At 40.7% G+C, this 15,691-nt stretch overlaps 1 protein-coding gene across 1 annotated transcript in view; it reads right to left on the bottom strand.

The window, feature by feature from the left end:
• The window catches only part of CPNE4 (copine 4), a 450,966-nt gene that overhangs the window by 157,893 nt on the left and 277,382 nt on the right, over positions 1–15,691 (bottom strand). Inside the window, exon 3 of the mRNA XM_081301802.1 lies at positions 1,647–1,826. Coding sequence (XP_081157928.1) covers positions 1,647–1,826 — 180 coding nt within the window. The remainder of the gene's footprint in view (positions 1–1,646; positions 1,827–15,691) is intronic.

The following is a 15,691-nucleotide window of genomic DNA, read 5'->3' on the forward strand; positions in this document are numbered from 1 at the left end:
AGAAACAGGATTCCACCCTAAATCCACAATTTGTTCATTTGAAACCTACTTATATTAGACTCTGTCATGTACCTGGCGAATAGAACTGTCTGCCACCAACTCTTCTCAAAATTCATTAGGGAGATATTTATCAATGGAAAATATGCTAGGTTCTCTGTTTCTCTTTCTGCCCCCTTCAGCTGTATTTCCACATTGGGATTTTTGGTTTTCATTAAAGAAAACAAGAAACAATCCTATTAAATCAATCTGTTTTCACTAGAAAAGAACAACGCTATTTTGTCACTCAGTACCCACTTGGGAGAAATTTGGTGATAAGTGGCATGAAGCAGAGTGAGGACAAATTAACAAATAAACTCAGATTTTTGTCATCTCTTTGCCAGGTGGGCTCTTTCTTACAAATCCTTAAGCTAGACTTATCCTTCAGTAGGGAAAAAGTCTAGTGAATCTAGGTTTTATGTGGCTTCAGACTCATCCAGTTCAGAATCCCTCCTTGAGAAAAAAAATAAAAAATGCCAAACTATAAATAAAAATGTAACATGGAGCCTTGGAAGACACCCCTGTGACTGAGGGGCTCTGAAGTTTAATCTTCTCTAGTTTCATAGAAAATCAGCATTTAACCTTGATTCAGTGAAACTGGGTTCTTCCTGCTGCACACCCGACCTGTCTGTCCTGATCACTATGATTTGTTCGTGTGCTTTATTACCAGGAAGCCTTCCCCCCTTCTCCTTCTTCAACCCTGGGCCATATTTTTTTTCGAAGGTGACTTCCACCATTCCTTCTTGGGACTGTAGCCAGCTGAAAAGATCTGCCTTCCTAAATGCTCACAGCACCAGATATGGAGCCCAGCATATTTTGCCATGAATTGCTCTATTTGAGATGCATATATCATGCTTCTCCAACTAAACTGTCCACTTTCTGGATGCATTGAATGCTCCCCCCACCCCCCCATTAGATCCCACTTCAACACTTATTACAGTTCTGGGTTTAGCAGGAAGGGAAGGAAAAAAAGGAAAGGTACTATACAAAGAAAAATGATGGCATTTGGAATCACACAGGAGGGTGGGGCCCTGGCTCTGCCATTTATGAGTGCAAGGTCTTCACCAAGTCACTTAACCTGATTTCTCACTGATTAAATAAACATAATAATGACATTTATTTCACATTAATTGCTAGGATCACATTAAAGCATTTATTCATTTGCTAAGTATTCATTGAGCTCCTACTTTGGCCCGTTTTTTTGGCACCAGAGACTTGAGGAAAAAAACATGAGTGAGAAATACTCCCTGTGAGAGAATTCTCACAGTGGAGTTGGGAGATAGAAATTGGCAATAGGACAGATGGAGGCTGCGACAGACCCATGAACAGAGCATGGAACCGCACAGATAGTAAGCTCCCAATAAAGATGAATAAATGACCGGAATCATGAGGGCATTCAGAAAATTATTAATTTTGCAAAATAGGTTTGTAGGATCATCTTTACAGAGATATAATGGACATGGCAATGCCTGGGGTGTTGCAAAATGCTAACTGTTAAAGAAAGTAAAAAGAAAGCAAAGATTTATAGACGAGGAGGAAAAAAGGGGAAAAAGAGGGAGAAAGAAAGGTCCAAAGGAGCCAAGGAGGAGGGAGAGACTCTGTGGACTCACCTGGCCCAGGGTGCACTCCATGCCCCCCAGGAAGTCAGCCTCCTTCAGCCCATTGTGGTTGCTGCTGATGTCATGGACTTCAAACCGCAGGCGCTGAACCTCTTCAAAGTAAAAGTCCACAGTAAACAGTTTTGAGTACACTGGGTTTATGCAGGTACGAATCACCTCTGTCCTGTCAACCTGCAAGGAGAAAGAAAAAAAAAAACTATCAGGGATTAGGGTTTTTTATTTTTAGCCTTCAAACAAATTAATCTCGTGGTATGTCCCCTTCTTTCAAACCATGAATGATGGCCACAAAGTCACCAGGGTGGGCAGTTTGAAAGTAATTACCTGGCCACCTGCCAAAAATGAGCCAGGTTTCAAGGTAGAAAAACTTTTTAGACATAATAAAGAATCTGAGGTTTGTATTTGAAGGTTTAGGACATTTTATATTATCAGGTGACAGGGTAAGATGGATCAGTCATTACTGGCTGCCTGGACCATTAGTGCAGGAGAGTCAGAGGCTTGAATGAGCCTCTGAGCTCAGGGAGGAAAGAAATCTGTAATCAATGATGTCTGATGGGTACAGTAAAGGGACCAGGGTAGGGGTCCCATCGTAGCCAACTCTAATAGGAATGTCCTAACTAATGAAGTAGAAGGGCCATGAGAGGAGTATAAAGATGACACTGTCTTTGGTTTCAAGTGTGCCTTTTATTAGGAATATAATGTTTACTCATTTCAAATTCCTTAGGCACCTGTTTCCTCATCAGCAAAATAAAAATCAGAAGATAAGAGGATGAAAAAAGTCATTTCTTGCTCTAATGTTTCATGAGCTGTGATCCCTTTGCCTTCTGTGATGATAACTCTCCATGTGTTCTCTTCTTCCAGATCCATATCGGCCACTTTGGGTGTCCTACTCTGAGACCCAGGAAATTGACCTCTATGAACTGAATTTCCTGGGTTCTCTTGTCCTCTGGGTTCTGGTTGGAGTCAGCAGATGAGAGAGAGAGGACAGAGTGGAGCAGGCACCCTCTACACACATGCACGCTGCTAGCAGACCACCTTCCACCAAGAGACCTTTTGCTGCACTTGACCACATGGGTCCTTCCCCTCCCGTCTCCACCCTTCAGATTGAGGGGTGGTCATGACTTTCTGTTGTTTCTATCTCCGAGATCTCTGATGCTTTACTTGCTTTTGTTGGCTCTTTTAACCCTGCCCTTTTCCCCATGAAGAATTCCTCTGTAAAGAGCTTCACCGAAAGGGTTAAGCCATCTGTTTTCTCCTGGGATCCTTACCACTCTGTATTTGTTATAAGTAAAAATACACAAAACCATTTATATTCTGAGAAGCCTTTAAGGACCAAGGGATAGATAATCCAAGATCCCACTGCATCATTCAAAGGGAGACACCCAGCCTTTATAGTGGGGTGGAATATACAGCTGGAACCTATATACTCTGTTGGTTTTCAAAAGGAAATGTAGTTACTTCCCAAGCACCATTCATTGGCACACATATGAAACCATTTCTCTGACTTTCAATGAGTAAAGGGAAATAAAGAATCTTATAGTTTGTATTTGAAGATTTAGGACACATTATATTATCCGGTGACAGGGTAAGATGCACCAATCATTACTGGCTGCCTGGACCATTAGTGCAGGAGAGTCAGAGGCTTGAATCAGACATCCCAATAAAATAAGTGGAAGGTAGTCCTTGACCATATCATGCATCATATTGCCCAGTGAAGAAAATTTGACACTCCAGCCTCCCCTGACTCTCGGAAGTACAATGCTTTAACTCTGGCTCTGGCTATTCTAGTTGCTATGTAGGGCTCTGTGTGAAAGAACTGTCCTTTAAAAGAAGGCCAATGGCCATGCTTGGGAGTAGGGCAGGTGGGGAGAGAAAATCCAAGTTGCAAGGAGAAGAACGCAGTTCTTGTTATATCCCTGTCCAATAGACAGGCAGACAGAAAACCCATCTCGGCTTGAAATCCAATCTCCAGTCCATTGTTGATTAGTATGTTATGAGTTATTGTTCATAGCAATAGTTATTTAACTATTGTGGCTTCCCATGGAGACCCAGCCTCTCTTTTAGCTAAAAATACCACTTGCTATGTGAGTACCAGGATTTACTGGTTTGATGTAATTTTTTTTTAGTTGTTTAGAGATTATAGTTTTACATAGCAGTATATAAAGAGGTCACAAACTTGTGGTCTACAAGTATAAGCCAACTTGGAAATATTTCATTTATCTTACTTAAGTACTTTTTTCTTAATTAGCCAACATGTAAGGGGATGCCTCTATTGCCCTGTCTTTGGGCAAAAAGGAGACTATCTGGCACCTTGGGCCATATACCTACAGGGACACAACTGGGGACTGCCCACTCAGAGCATCCACTGTCTAGTTATCATAATTCCTTCCAGACCCTTCTCTCTATTGAACTCAGCTGGTCCAAATGAATGGAATAATGAGTCATCTAAGAGATTTAATTATATTCATGTGGTGCCTTTGGATAGAGGATTTCAAAATAACCCCAAGAAATAAGTTATAAGTAGATTTGACATCCTCAGGACACAGAAAATACATCTTCTCTCCTTGTGGCTGGAAGAAGAGAGTCCTGGGAGGTTTCCAATGATGAGAGATGGGAGATAGAAACTATATATATATATATATATATATATATATATATATATATATATATTTGTTACTCTGCTCTAACCATCCCCAATGGCACAAATGTGTGATGTTGACTGATTCTGCTGCTCTTCTTCACATTTCTGGGTTTTCAATAGGCATTCCCACATCAATATGAAGTTCAAATTGGTATCGAGGCGCACACCTCAGCCATTCAAAGTAAGCTGACAGTATGTAACACTGATCTGTAGGGTTTTGTTGTTGTTTTGTTTCTAGGAAATGACACAGTGGAAAGTAATTAAAAGTAATACACATTTGCTTGGCCAAGGTAGACAATATCCAAGGATAATCTCAGGCCAGTAAGAATCTAAGAGCATAAGTGCTTAAGGAAAGAACTAGTGTGAGAACAAGGAAAGGAATTGGGATACTAAATGCATATTAAGATATTTCAAAGTGTTCTGCATTCCCATCATTAGGGGAGAGATGCTGTATCTTTTCTGTAGGTTGAAGCCAGGTTTCACTTGAATGACAGAGACTAGGACAGCTCCTGTTTCTCACTGAGATGTGTCAAAGTCAAGGCAGTTCTTTCCAAAAGATCTTCCACTTAACTGGTGCTCCCCGTTGCAGCAGAATCAACCAGGGGAGCTAGCTTTCTTTCTCTCTTCCTTGTCTTTTTTTATTGGTGCATTACAATTATATATAATAGTGGAATTCATCATTACATATTCAGACATGTACACAATACAACAATATAATTTTTATCATTTCAGTCCCTAGCACCTCACTTTTTCCTCTCCTCCTCTCTTGGGGGAGTTTTCTTGCCTTTTTTTAAAAAAATTATTTATTTATTCTAATTTGTTATACATGAGAGCAGAATGCATTTCAATTCGTAGTACACATATACAGCACAATTTTTCATATCTCTGGTTGTACACAAACTAGAGTCACACCATTCGTGTCTTCATACATGTAATTAGGATAATGATGTCCATCTCATTCTACCATCTTTCCTATCTCCAGCTTCCCTCCCTCCCCTTTGCCCTATCCAAAGTTTCTCCATTCCTCTTGGGGGAGCTTTCTTTAAAAATCGATTACTGTTGGGCATGGTGGTGCATGCCTGTAATTCCAGTGGCTTGGGAGGCTGAGGCAGGAGGATGGTGAGTTCAGCCTCAGCAACTTAGTGAAGTTCTAAGTAACTTAGGGAGACCCTGTTTCTAAATAAAGTATAAAAAGGGCTGGGGATGTGGCTCGGTGGTTAAGTGCCCCTAGGTTCAATCCCTGGTACCCAAAAATAAAAATCAATTCCTCTTTTTGCCCCCAGATGATTCTGATTCGGTGAGTGTTGTAGTTGGCTATGCATTGCCGTGACCAAAAGATCTTACAAGAAAAACTCAGAGGAGAAAAAGTTTATTTTGGCTCACAGTTTCACACGTTCACTCTATCACTGACTTACTCCGTGGCTCTGGGCCAGAGGCGGAACAGAACATCTTGGAGGAAGGGCGTGGTAGAGGAAAGCATCTCAGGAAGCAGACAGAGCTCTGCTCAGGGACAAAAAATAAACCCTAAAAGCACACCCTTGTGACCTACTTTCTCCAGCCACATCCCACCAGCCTACTATTACGGCCAAGTTAATCCATCTCATGGATGAATGCACTGTTTAGGTTACAACTCTCATATTCTAATCCTTTCACCTCCAAACCTTCTTGCATTGTCTCACACATGAGCTTTTGGGGAATACCTCATATCTAAACCATAAAAGTGAGTGAGCATTGGGTAGGAAATATCAGTCTAGGGAGAAAGAGGAGGCGTAGGGTTTATCCCTTGCTCCTATGTGAGGTGAGAGGTTTTTTTGTTTTGTTTTGTTTTGTTTTCTTGTTTGTTTTTAATCCTTGTTTTCTTGTCAAAATTTATTTTAATCTTGCTGGCCCTCTGTTACCCAGTCTGCAAAAACTGTGGAGCCTATTCCCTCTCTTCCTTTGTCATAATTAATGAGATATTCACATTGTTTTATGGTTTACAGAACATGCTGTTTTATCCACTTAAAAAGTTTAATTCTTAGAGGAATCATGTGGTGTACCTTTATATTATTTTACATGTAAAAATTCAAGGTCAGCACAAGGCACTGGATGTCAGAGCATACATTTGAACTCAAGCTTCTGACCCCAAAGCCTGGGCTGCTCTCCTTAATTCCTATTTATTCATAAGCATCCCTAGAAAAAATGGGGGAGGGAGAGTAACTGTGTTGTGGTAGGATGGTGATAGATGAATATTGCTTTTGGTGAGATGCACTTTTAAAAATTTTATTTAAAATATATTTGGTACAGTGGTAACATTTATAATAGCTAATGCTTTTAGAAGGCTTGCTTGCAGGTAAATGGAAGGCGTTGGAGAAGATAGTGCTAAGTGAAGTTAGCCAATCCCCAAAACATGAATGCCGGATGTTTTCTCTGATATAAGGTGACTCATAGTGGGGTAGGGAGGGGGAGCATGGGAGGAATAGATGAATTCTAGATAGGGCAGAGGGGTGGGAGGGGAAGGGAAGGGGCAGGGGATTAGCAAGGATGGTGGAATGTGATGGACATCATTATACCAAGTACATGTATGAAGACACGAATTGGTGTCAACAAACTTTATATACAACCAGAGATATGAAAAATTGTGCTGTATACATGTAATAAGAATTGTGATGCATTTCGTTGTTATTTTTTAAAAGAATCAATCAAAAAATGAATCAATCACACAATGAACTTTTTGTTACTTAATAAAAAGAGCACTATTGAGGTAAAACTGACATATAATAACCTACATCTTTTTAAATTCAATATGTTTTGACATATGTACATGAAACCATCACCACGATCAAGATAGTGAACATATCCATACCCCCCAAAGCTTCTTTGCTCTCATTTATAACCCTTTCCTCTTGCCCAATTCCCCCTATTCCCAAGAAACTAGTGATTTGATTTTTGTCACTATAGATTAGTTTATATCCTCTGTAACATTTGTATAAATGGTATGCAGTATATAGTCCTATTTTTCTTTCACTCGGTGTAATTATTTTTGAGATTTTTCCCATTGTAGCCATATCTATGGTTCATCTTTTTTATTGCCAAGTAGTATTTCACTGGTGGACATTTGGATTGTTTGCAGATTTTGCCTATTACACGTAAGGTTGCTGTGTACATTCATATATAAGCCTTTGCATGGACATACATTTCCTTTTTTCTTGGATAAATTCCTAGGAGTGACACAGGTGTGTGTTTAACCTTTTAGGTTCTGATTGGGATGAGATGATATCACAGTGGTTTTAATTTGTATTTTTTTAAACTAATAATGTTAAGAATCTTTTCATATGCCTCTTTGCCACCTGTATATCTTCTTTGATGAACTGGCCATTCAAATCTTTTGCCAGGCACTTACTTTTCATCCTTATGATGACAATACCAAGTAGATACTATTATTATTATCTCCTACTGGGAGATAACGGACCTCATAACTTTTCCAATTTGACTCAGCTTACAAGTAGCAGAGGTGGATTTGAACTTAGCAGTTACACTCCAGAGCCTGCTTTATTAATCCCCAGGCTCTATAGTCATGCAAATTTGAAGCTTTCCTTCATAAACCCTGTTGTTCCAAGTACACATAAAACAGGGAACAAAATGTGGAGCTGTTGGGGAAAGTCAATGAATAAGACTACAGTTGTCTCTCTGGAGATCCAGTTTGTCCACCGGGCATGTTGGCAATAGTGAGGCCCTGAACACTGCCCATGGGAATTGCACAGTGTGGGGGACAATGTCACTGAGCCACCAATACCAGTTCAAGACCACACTCACAATGGTCACCCACTCTCTAGGCTCTCAAGGGCTGGAACTGCCACAGGTAAACTGGTGAGAGAAATGAGGGCTAAATAATGCAATGCTTTGAGTGGGGAGGCGGCTGAGGGAGGAGCCAGAAGTTGATGCCAGTCACTGGATGCTCTGAGATTTCCTGGAGAAGTACAGACCCTTATCCCAAGGGTGCCAGGTCCTGGGGAAGAATGACATCATAGGCCAGAGAAATATACCTGGGCCCTCAGGGCAGGGTTATAATTAGATATTCCTTCAAACTGATATTCTTCAACATACATTTAGTAAGGATATAAAACTAAGTTTCAAGAACAGATAACTTTATGTTCAAAAGTAGAGGATTTCTAAAAGGCAATTTTTCAAATCATATAACTTCTAAGAAGACATATTAAACCACATAAAGTTTAGATAATCAAATAAATCACTGAGCCAGCAAGGGGGAAAAAAAAAAACATTGCTCAATTTCAGGATTTTAGCTGTGTTTGGCACTGTGTGACAGGTGGAGTTCAGACTTCTAGCCTCCACAATATTGGGGAGAATAAATTTTTATTGCTTTAGGCCACCGGGTTTGAGGTACTTAGTTACGGAAGCTCTAGCAAACTAATGTACCATCCTGCCTTTCCAAGGAACATCTAGCCAGGCACCTCTCATGAATATCTCTCCAAACAGGCATTCTTTGCTCACCAAGCAGTAAAACCTTTGCTTGCTCTAAATTAAACTGAACAACTGGTTTTCTCTCACTCTCAATTCATTGAACCCTATCGTTATCCTCCTGCAGTGCACTTAACCTGGTTCTCAATAATAGGGCCGCTGGGCCAGGGGGTTTATGGAGAACTTAGAGCTAGTCATTCCTTTCACCCCTAAACATAGCTTGGGGCTTTTTTTCAGTTCATAGCAGGTAGCAGAAATGCATCACCCTGCCTGAGAGTGTTGCTCAGAAGTTAATGCAATGAACATCTCCAGATGAGAGTTCTCCAGAGCCAACCGTGGGTTCTAGGTCTTCCATTTTTCTTCATTGCCTTTCCTGGTCCCTTGAGGCTGCTGACTCCATCCACGCAGAGCCCGAGCCAGTCCTGACTGACTGGACTAGAAGATAGGCATGGGTCTCAAATATGTCTTTCAGTGCTGAATGCCTCCTGTCTTCCACAGGGGTTCCTTTCCCCCAGTGTGAGCACTCAGTTCATGAACCTACCTTTCCTGATATCTGCTCCATTTTCTACTTAAGCCACTCAATTTTGGATTCCTACCACAGTGCCAGTGCTGGGACTTTCCATAATGTTCTGCGTGGTCGAAATGGTACCTGCCAGTGACTTCCAGCTATTTAGCACTTGAAATATGGTTAGTTGGACCGAGGAACTGAATTTTAAGTTTTAATTTAAATAGCCACGCACAGAAAGCCCTGTTCTACACTTTGCCCACTCTATTTCCCTGCAATGACATCTTGCATGATAGGCATGATGCTTATTTAATTAGTCTAGAGATTCTTCGCTGATTTCAATATGTATCAGTAATTCTCAAACTTTGTTGCATATGGAAATCACCTGGGAATCTCCAGACCAAAAGAAAAAGAAAATAGAATCTCTGTGGGTGGAACACAGGCATCAGCACTTTAAAATTCTGCATAGTTAAAGTTTTTAGAAGTGGTAATGTTATTACTACTAACTGTTATGACTTAGCTCCAAAGTGGAGGGAGACCAGGAAGCTGAGCCATTGGATGACCCACTTGAGCACCACACCACAATCTCGAGATCAGGTTTTGTCCTGCATCCTCGGAAGCTGTCATTTTGTTGTTCACCTCACCACGGGACGTGAGGACTGAATCAAATTCTGAAATAACCACACAGTGGAAAAGGTTGGGTTATTTGGATGTTTTATCTAAGCACTTCATTAACTGGCCCACACACTATTTGTGAAACAAGAATCAGTAAACGTGGCAGTCACTTCTCCTTTGCATTTCCAGATATTTCTACTCTGCTATGTCCTGGGAGCCTGGCCTGCATGGATTGTCTCATTCAGGTTTCTTTGCCAGCTCTCCCTCCTTAAGCCAAGGGGGAGGCATAGGAGATCAGAAGGTGGGGAAAGAGAGAGGCTGATGTATTTTTCTCTTTCTCCCTGCTCCGTGTTGTAATTTCAGCAGTGACCATGTCCCTCCTCCTACATACCCTTCCTAGCTGCCCTTTCTGCAAAATTCCAGCTCTCGCTGAGTTCCAGGATACCCCCTCTGCCTGCAAACCAGCCCCCACCAACAGTAGATTTCCACCTTTGCTAGTCCCTGGGCATCTTATCATCCCTCAATGATTCCTTCAATCTTACCCATATATCAATACGGGGACACTTCACCAACATCTTTTTTGTTTTTGGATAGAACCTTGACTGGTTCTGTGATATTGTCTAAAATACTCCTAGATATTTATAAAAAAAAAAAAAAAAAAAACTTGGAAAAGTCTTCTGAATCCCAAGGCAGGTGAAATTGTGTCTAGTCTGGTGGCTTGTGATTAATGAATTATATTTAGGTTTTTAAGATTTTGAAATCTGGGCTGGGGATATGGCTCAAGCGGTAGCGCGCTCACCTGGCATGCATGGGGTGCTGGGTTTGATCCTCAGCACCACATCAAAATAAAATAAAGATGTCGTGTTCACCAAAAACTGAAAAATAAATATTTAAAAAATCTCTCTCTCTCTCTCTCTCTCTCTCTTAAAAAAAATTTGAAATCTGGTAAATCATATGGGTTCATGTGGCAAATTCCCCTTTGCAAGAGCACCCTGGTCCTCAACCATGTCATAAGTTACACTTACTGAGCACCTAGCATGCACCAGGCATTGTTCTAACCACTTCACTTTGTATCCCAACATCCCTAAATTAACTCTGTTCCTATTTTGCACACGAGGAAACCTAAGCTCATATGTATCTTACCCAAAGCCAGTCAGCTATTAAAAACAGTCAGAAATTCCCTTAAAGCTCTTTCCTGGGACATGGTCCCTCTCCGGAAGAGGACAAGTCTATTCGGATAACATCTCACCAGAGTGGTTTCAAGCAAGGCCACTCTGAACACTCAATATTCCGAATGCTTTTTTTTTTTTTTTTGAGAGAGAAAAACAATTCATAACACCCTCAGCTGCACAACAGAACCTGGAAAGTCTTTTCACTGCAACTATTGAATATTCAACAAAGCCCTTCCCAGTCTCCAAACTTTCTCTTCCTCCTCCTGTAGTGTTTTGTTTCTCAAGTTCTTCCCACTTGGCTACAATCCTTCTAGATAGAATAGCAGAAGCAATCTTGAAATCTCAGAAGCAATCTTGAGGTTCAGTCCTAAATCAAATGCCTTATAAACCAAGCGGAGCCCACCAGGATTAGGAGCAAGAAGGTATTGGATTGTGGTCACTTGAAATTGTGGTCAGATCCTAACATACGGGAGCTTGGAGACTAATCCCACGTGAGTAGAAAGCAGCTTGCACTTCATTCAGATGTTGGTTATCAATAGGATGTCCCCACTCTCTCTTCTCTCTGTCACAGTGGCAGAGTTCTCCCAGAGAGGTCATCCAAGAATGGAGAGCCTTGGTTTTCTTCTTGAAAATAGTGCAGAGAAACCCATCTGTGGGCTGCTGAATATGCATTCCAAGTCTGCCACGCCCCCCAGCCAGCAGGTTGGGCAGGTGAGCTACCTGAGGCCTCTCAGTCCTCCTTACCATTGGTGTCCCATGCAGGGACAGGTGATGGGAGTTGTCCTGTGACTTGGGATCAGCTTCCCCTGTTCCAACTTGTCCTATCCTGATTCCAGGGCCAATCTGCTTATGAGTCAATTGCTAATTGTCCCAATGAGATTGGTCTCATGCCCACTACTTTTTCCTACAGCACTCCGATGTTCATGAAGGAGTGCTCACCTCTCCCTGACACCTTTATTCTATCAGGAAAAAGGTAGATCTAAATGCATGTGCTGATAGCAGTAATCTTAGGTTTCAACTTCTTAGAGTTTATCAAGCTTGGGAATGGCAGCAGATTCATCCTGCCTTTCAGTTCTGAGTGACAGGTGGGAACTCGGTGTTGGGAAGCTTCCCTTGGCTGTTTCTGAACCTTGTGGGAAGAATGATCACTTAGCAATGCCTACCCTGCATGTAGGAGGCGGGTGAGGGGCTCCTGTGTCACATGTATGTCCAATCCTCATTTCTTCCTGTGTTTTCAGGAAACTGAGGTCCACAGATGTTAAAATGATGTTCTCAGATCTCCGTGGCTAAACACTAGCAGTTGATCTGTGGATCTAGCTCGGTCCCCTGATTCCTGGTGCAGTTTCCTCTCACCACCCAAACTGCTTATTCCAGAACTTCCCACATTGTGTGCCTACAAGATTCATGGCCCAGTATTTCAGTAGCAAGATCTAAACATAAACATCCATATACCTATATTCAGCCTTTGGGTGTGTGTGTATGTGGTTTTTTCAGTGAAGCCTGATACCTTACAATATTTGAAACAAATTCTAAAAAAAAAAAAAAAACCAAAAAATAAAAAGCACAAACAAACAAACAACAACAAAATTCTACGAAGGAGGCAATCCCATACAATTATACCATGGCAAAAAACTGGGATCTCAGGCATGGGCTAGCTGGGCTCCTGACTATACAGCCATCAGTGAAGAGGACCTCAAACCAAGCCAGCCTGGGACGGTCATCTAACAGAAGCTACCTCATACATCACTGCCTGTCCTCTGTAGGGGATGATTTCTACTCTGAAGTAGCATTTCTTTCAGTTCATGTTCATCTACAAGTTCTACAAGTAGCTCCTGGAAATACCTTCCCACTGAATTCTTTTCTTAGAAAGTCATCATGCATACATATTAAAGACTCTACAGGAGTTACACAGCAAATAAATGTGTTAGCTTTTCTAATATTTTCCAAACTTATTTAGCTCTCCTTTGCCCTCTCATAAAGTGTGTATGCATGTATGTATATACATAGGCAGGCATGTATGCGTATGTATGCATGTGTATGTGATGTATATATGACCAATACATTAAAAAGTATTTAAAAATTAGACATTTCCATTAAATGTCTTAAAGGCATTTTCTTTGAGAACAAAAAAAGTCCAAATACAAATGAGTCAAATTGATTTACAAACCCCATGCTTAGCAAAATAGCATAAATATATATATATACTATTTGTTCAGTATTTATATATTGAATTAGTAAATGAAGTATTAACTTATGAATGTGTTCAATATTTTGTACAATTTCCATAGGCCCTGCCTCAATTCTTTCTTGATCTCTCTCTTGACCACTTCTCCCCTCTACCTTCTCCCTAAAATGAGCTTTTAAGCTTTTATCTGAAGCCAGACCCATGTGACTACAAATTCTTATTATCATGAAACCCCAGATCAGCAGCTAGAGGACAGAATGGCAGGGATACCTAGGTTGCTTTTAAGACTGGGGTAGATTCCAGTATGTGCCACTGATCCCTTGCCTTCTCTTCATGTCAAGTGAGACCACACAGCTTTGGGAGGTACGTGCCAGTGTCCTGGCCCAGAGACATGTCTAGGGTGTCACTCATATGAAAGTTACTAGATGCATACCATACCTGGACTTTCTTCCCACAGTGGCTCAGTAGCCAATAGTTACTTCTTTTGCTCCATTTCCAGATATTTCACACATCATTTCCCAAGTTCCTGAAAGATTTCCTTTTGAGATTAAAGAATTTATAATACTTTACAACAGTTGATAATTAAAAGTTGAAACTGACTACATAAGGATAGTCGGGAGCACATTTTCTTCCTTGAATCCTGATTATGTGAGCCTTGTGTCTATCCTGCGATAAGCTGAGTGATAGAAGGTTCTATTCGATACACCACAAAACTCTCCAAGTATAGACTTTCCTCCCTCCTATTTCTGCTTCTTCCTATGTAAACATCAAAGAGAGAGAGAGAGGAGTTCCTAAAAAGCATTGGCAAACAGGATATTAATCTGAATGGACGTTCAATTTGTGGATGACCACTTGGGTAGAATGAATCTTTGTGGCAATTACCCTAAGATTGCTGTTCCAAGATAATGTCTTTGTTATAAGATATAAAAACCCATAAAAGTGTTTTTCTCCCTACCATTCTTAATTCTACTTCCTCTGTCTTTAAATTTGTGTGTACATGTGGTAACAGACCTCCTTCATGAAATAATGAGGCACTTAGGGAGGCATCTCCCACTGCCATTAATTCTGTTAGTACACTGAGGAGCTCACACTACCCAGTCCTTCATAAGGTATAACAACTACCTGTGAGTGTGGCCAAATCTCTAAGGGGTAAAATTTCCTGTCACCACCAGCATCATTACAATAATCATCAAGCAATCAATATTTATTACACACATACATTTTACAAGCACAGAGCTTGGCAAACCCATGATTATAAAGAAGCTGCAAATCAATACTAGCTAGAGAGCTTTGAGAGCTTATCATGGGCTCTATGCTAAATCCTAGAGGTTCATTGTCATTTTGAAGCTATAAAACAGGTTTTCTATGTTGGCCCCTTGCTCAAGAGATTAGAGAGTTTAAGAAATATAATCTAAAATATATTGCTTCCTCTTAAGGACATCAGTGATCTCAGTCCCTAAACTTGGCCTTCCTTTCTTTTTATTTATTTATTTATTTATTTTAATTTTATTTTTTTAGTCACTAATATGGCAGCATGTAAAAATGTGGATGTGTAACCGACGTGATTCTGCAATCTGCATTTGGGGTAAAATTGGGAGTTCATAACTCACTTCAATCTAATGTATGAAACTTGGCCTTCCTTTCATAGCAACCAAAAAGTTCTTTCTTAATTTATTTATCCAGCTATCATAAACATGCTGCAAAATGTTCGTGATTAGCAGTCTGTACTAATATCCGTGAAGTTACTCATTCACTGAAGGGAGATTTAACGAGTGCATGTTAATTTCCCTAGCACTGACTAGGCCCTGGGAGTTCAGCATTAAACTTGATACAATGTCATCCATCCCAAATCATAGAGTCCAGTGTGTGACAGATGTCCTACTCAAGGTCCCATTCATTCGGCTGAAAACCTTAGGTGCACAGGAAAGACAGTGTTGCCTGGCAGTGGCTGTTGAATGCACTGTGGTGCCTTGCAGTGGAGGTCCCCTTCCCCCCACCCCCATCCCCCCACCCCCATCCCCACCCCAGCTCAGAGAGAGACCGAAAACACACTCTCATCTTCAGAAGTACAATATGTGTGACAAATACAAGTGGCTCTTCATTGTGGTCAGAAACAGCAGTTCTGCAAGCCCATTATATACAATTTATCTCATCTGGCAGCTGTTCTGGGAGTTGGGCTGAGTGGGTTTTGTATTTGTACAACAAGACATCAGGCTTTTAGGAATTAACAGTCAGAGACCAAAAAATGAAGCAGATTCTGAATCCACGAGAGAAGAAAAAAAGAAAAAAAAAGACACCATTTAGCAGGCATGGAGAAGAGATTTAAGTAACAGATTGGGGGGTGGGATGAGAAATGGATTAAAATTCTTAGGGTTTCTTCCAACCTTGGAATTTTAATTCTGTAACTGAATCCAAATATGATTTAAAAGAAAATACTGGCTTTGATAGCTAGAGAATGGATAG

This window comes from Spermophilus citellus, assembly GCF_964194105.1.
Source record: "Spermophilus citellus genome assembly, chromosome: 7".
NCBI classification, from domain to species: domain Eukaryota; kingdom Metazoa; phylum Chordata; class Mammalia; order Rodentia; family Sciuridae; genus Spermophilus; species Spermophilus citellus.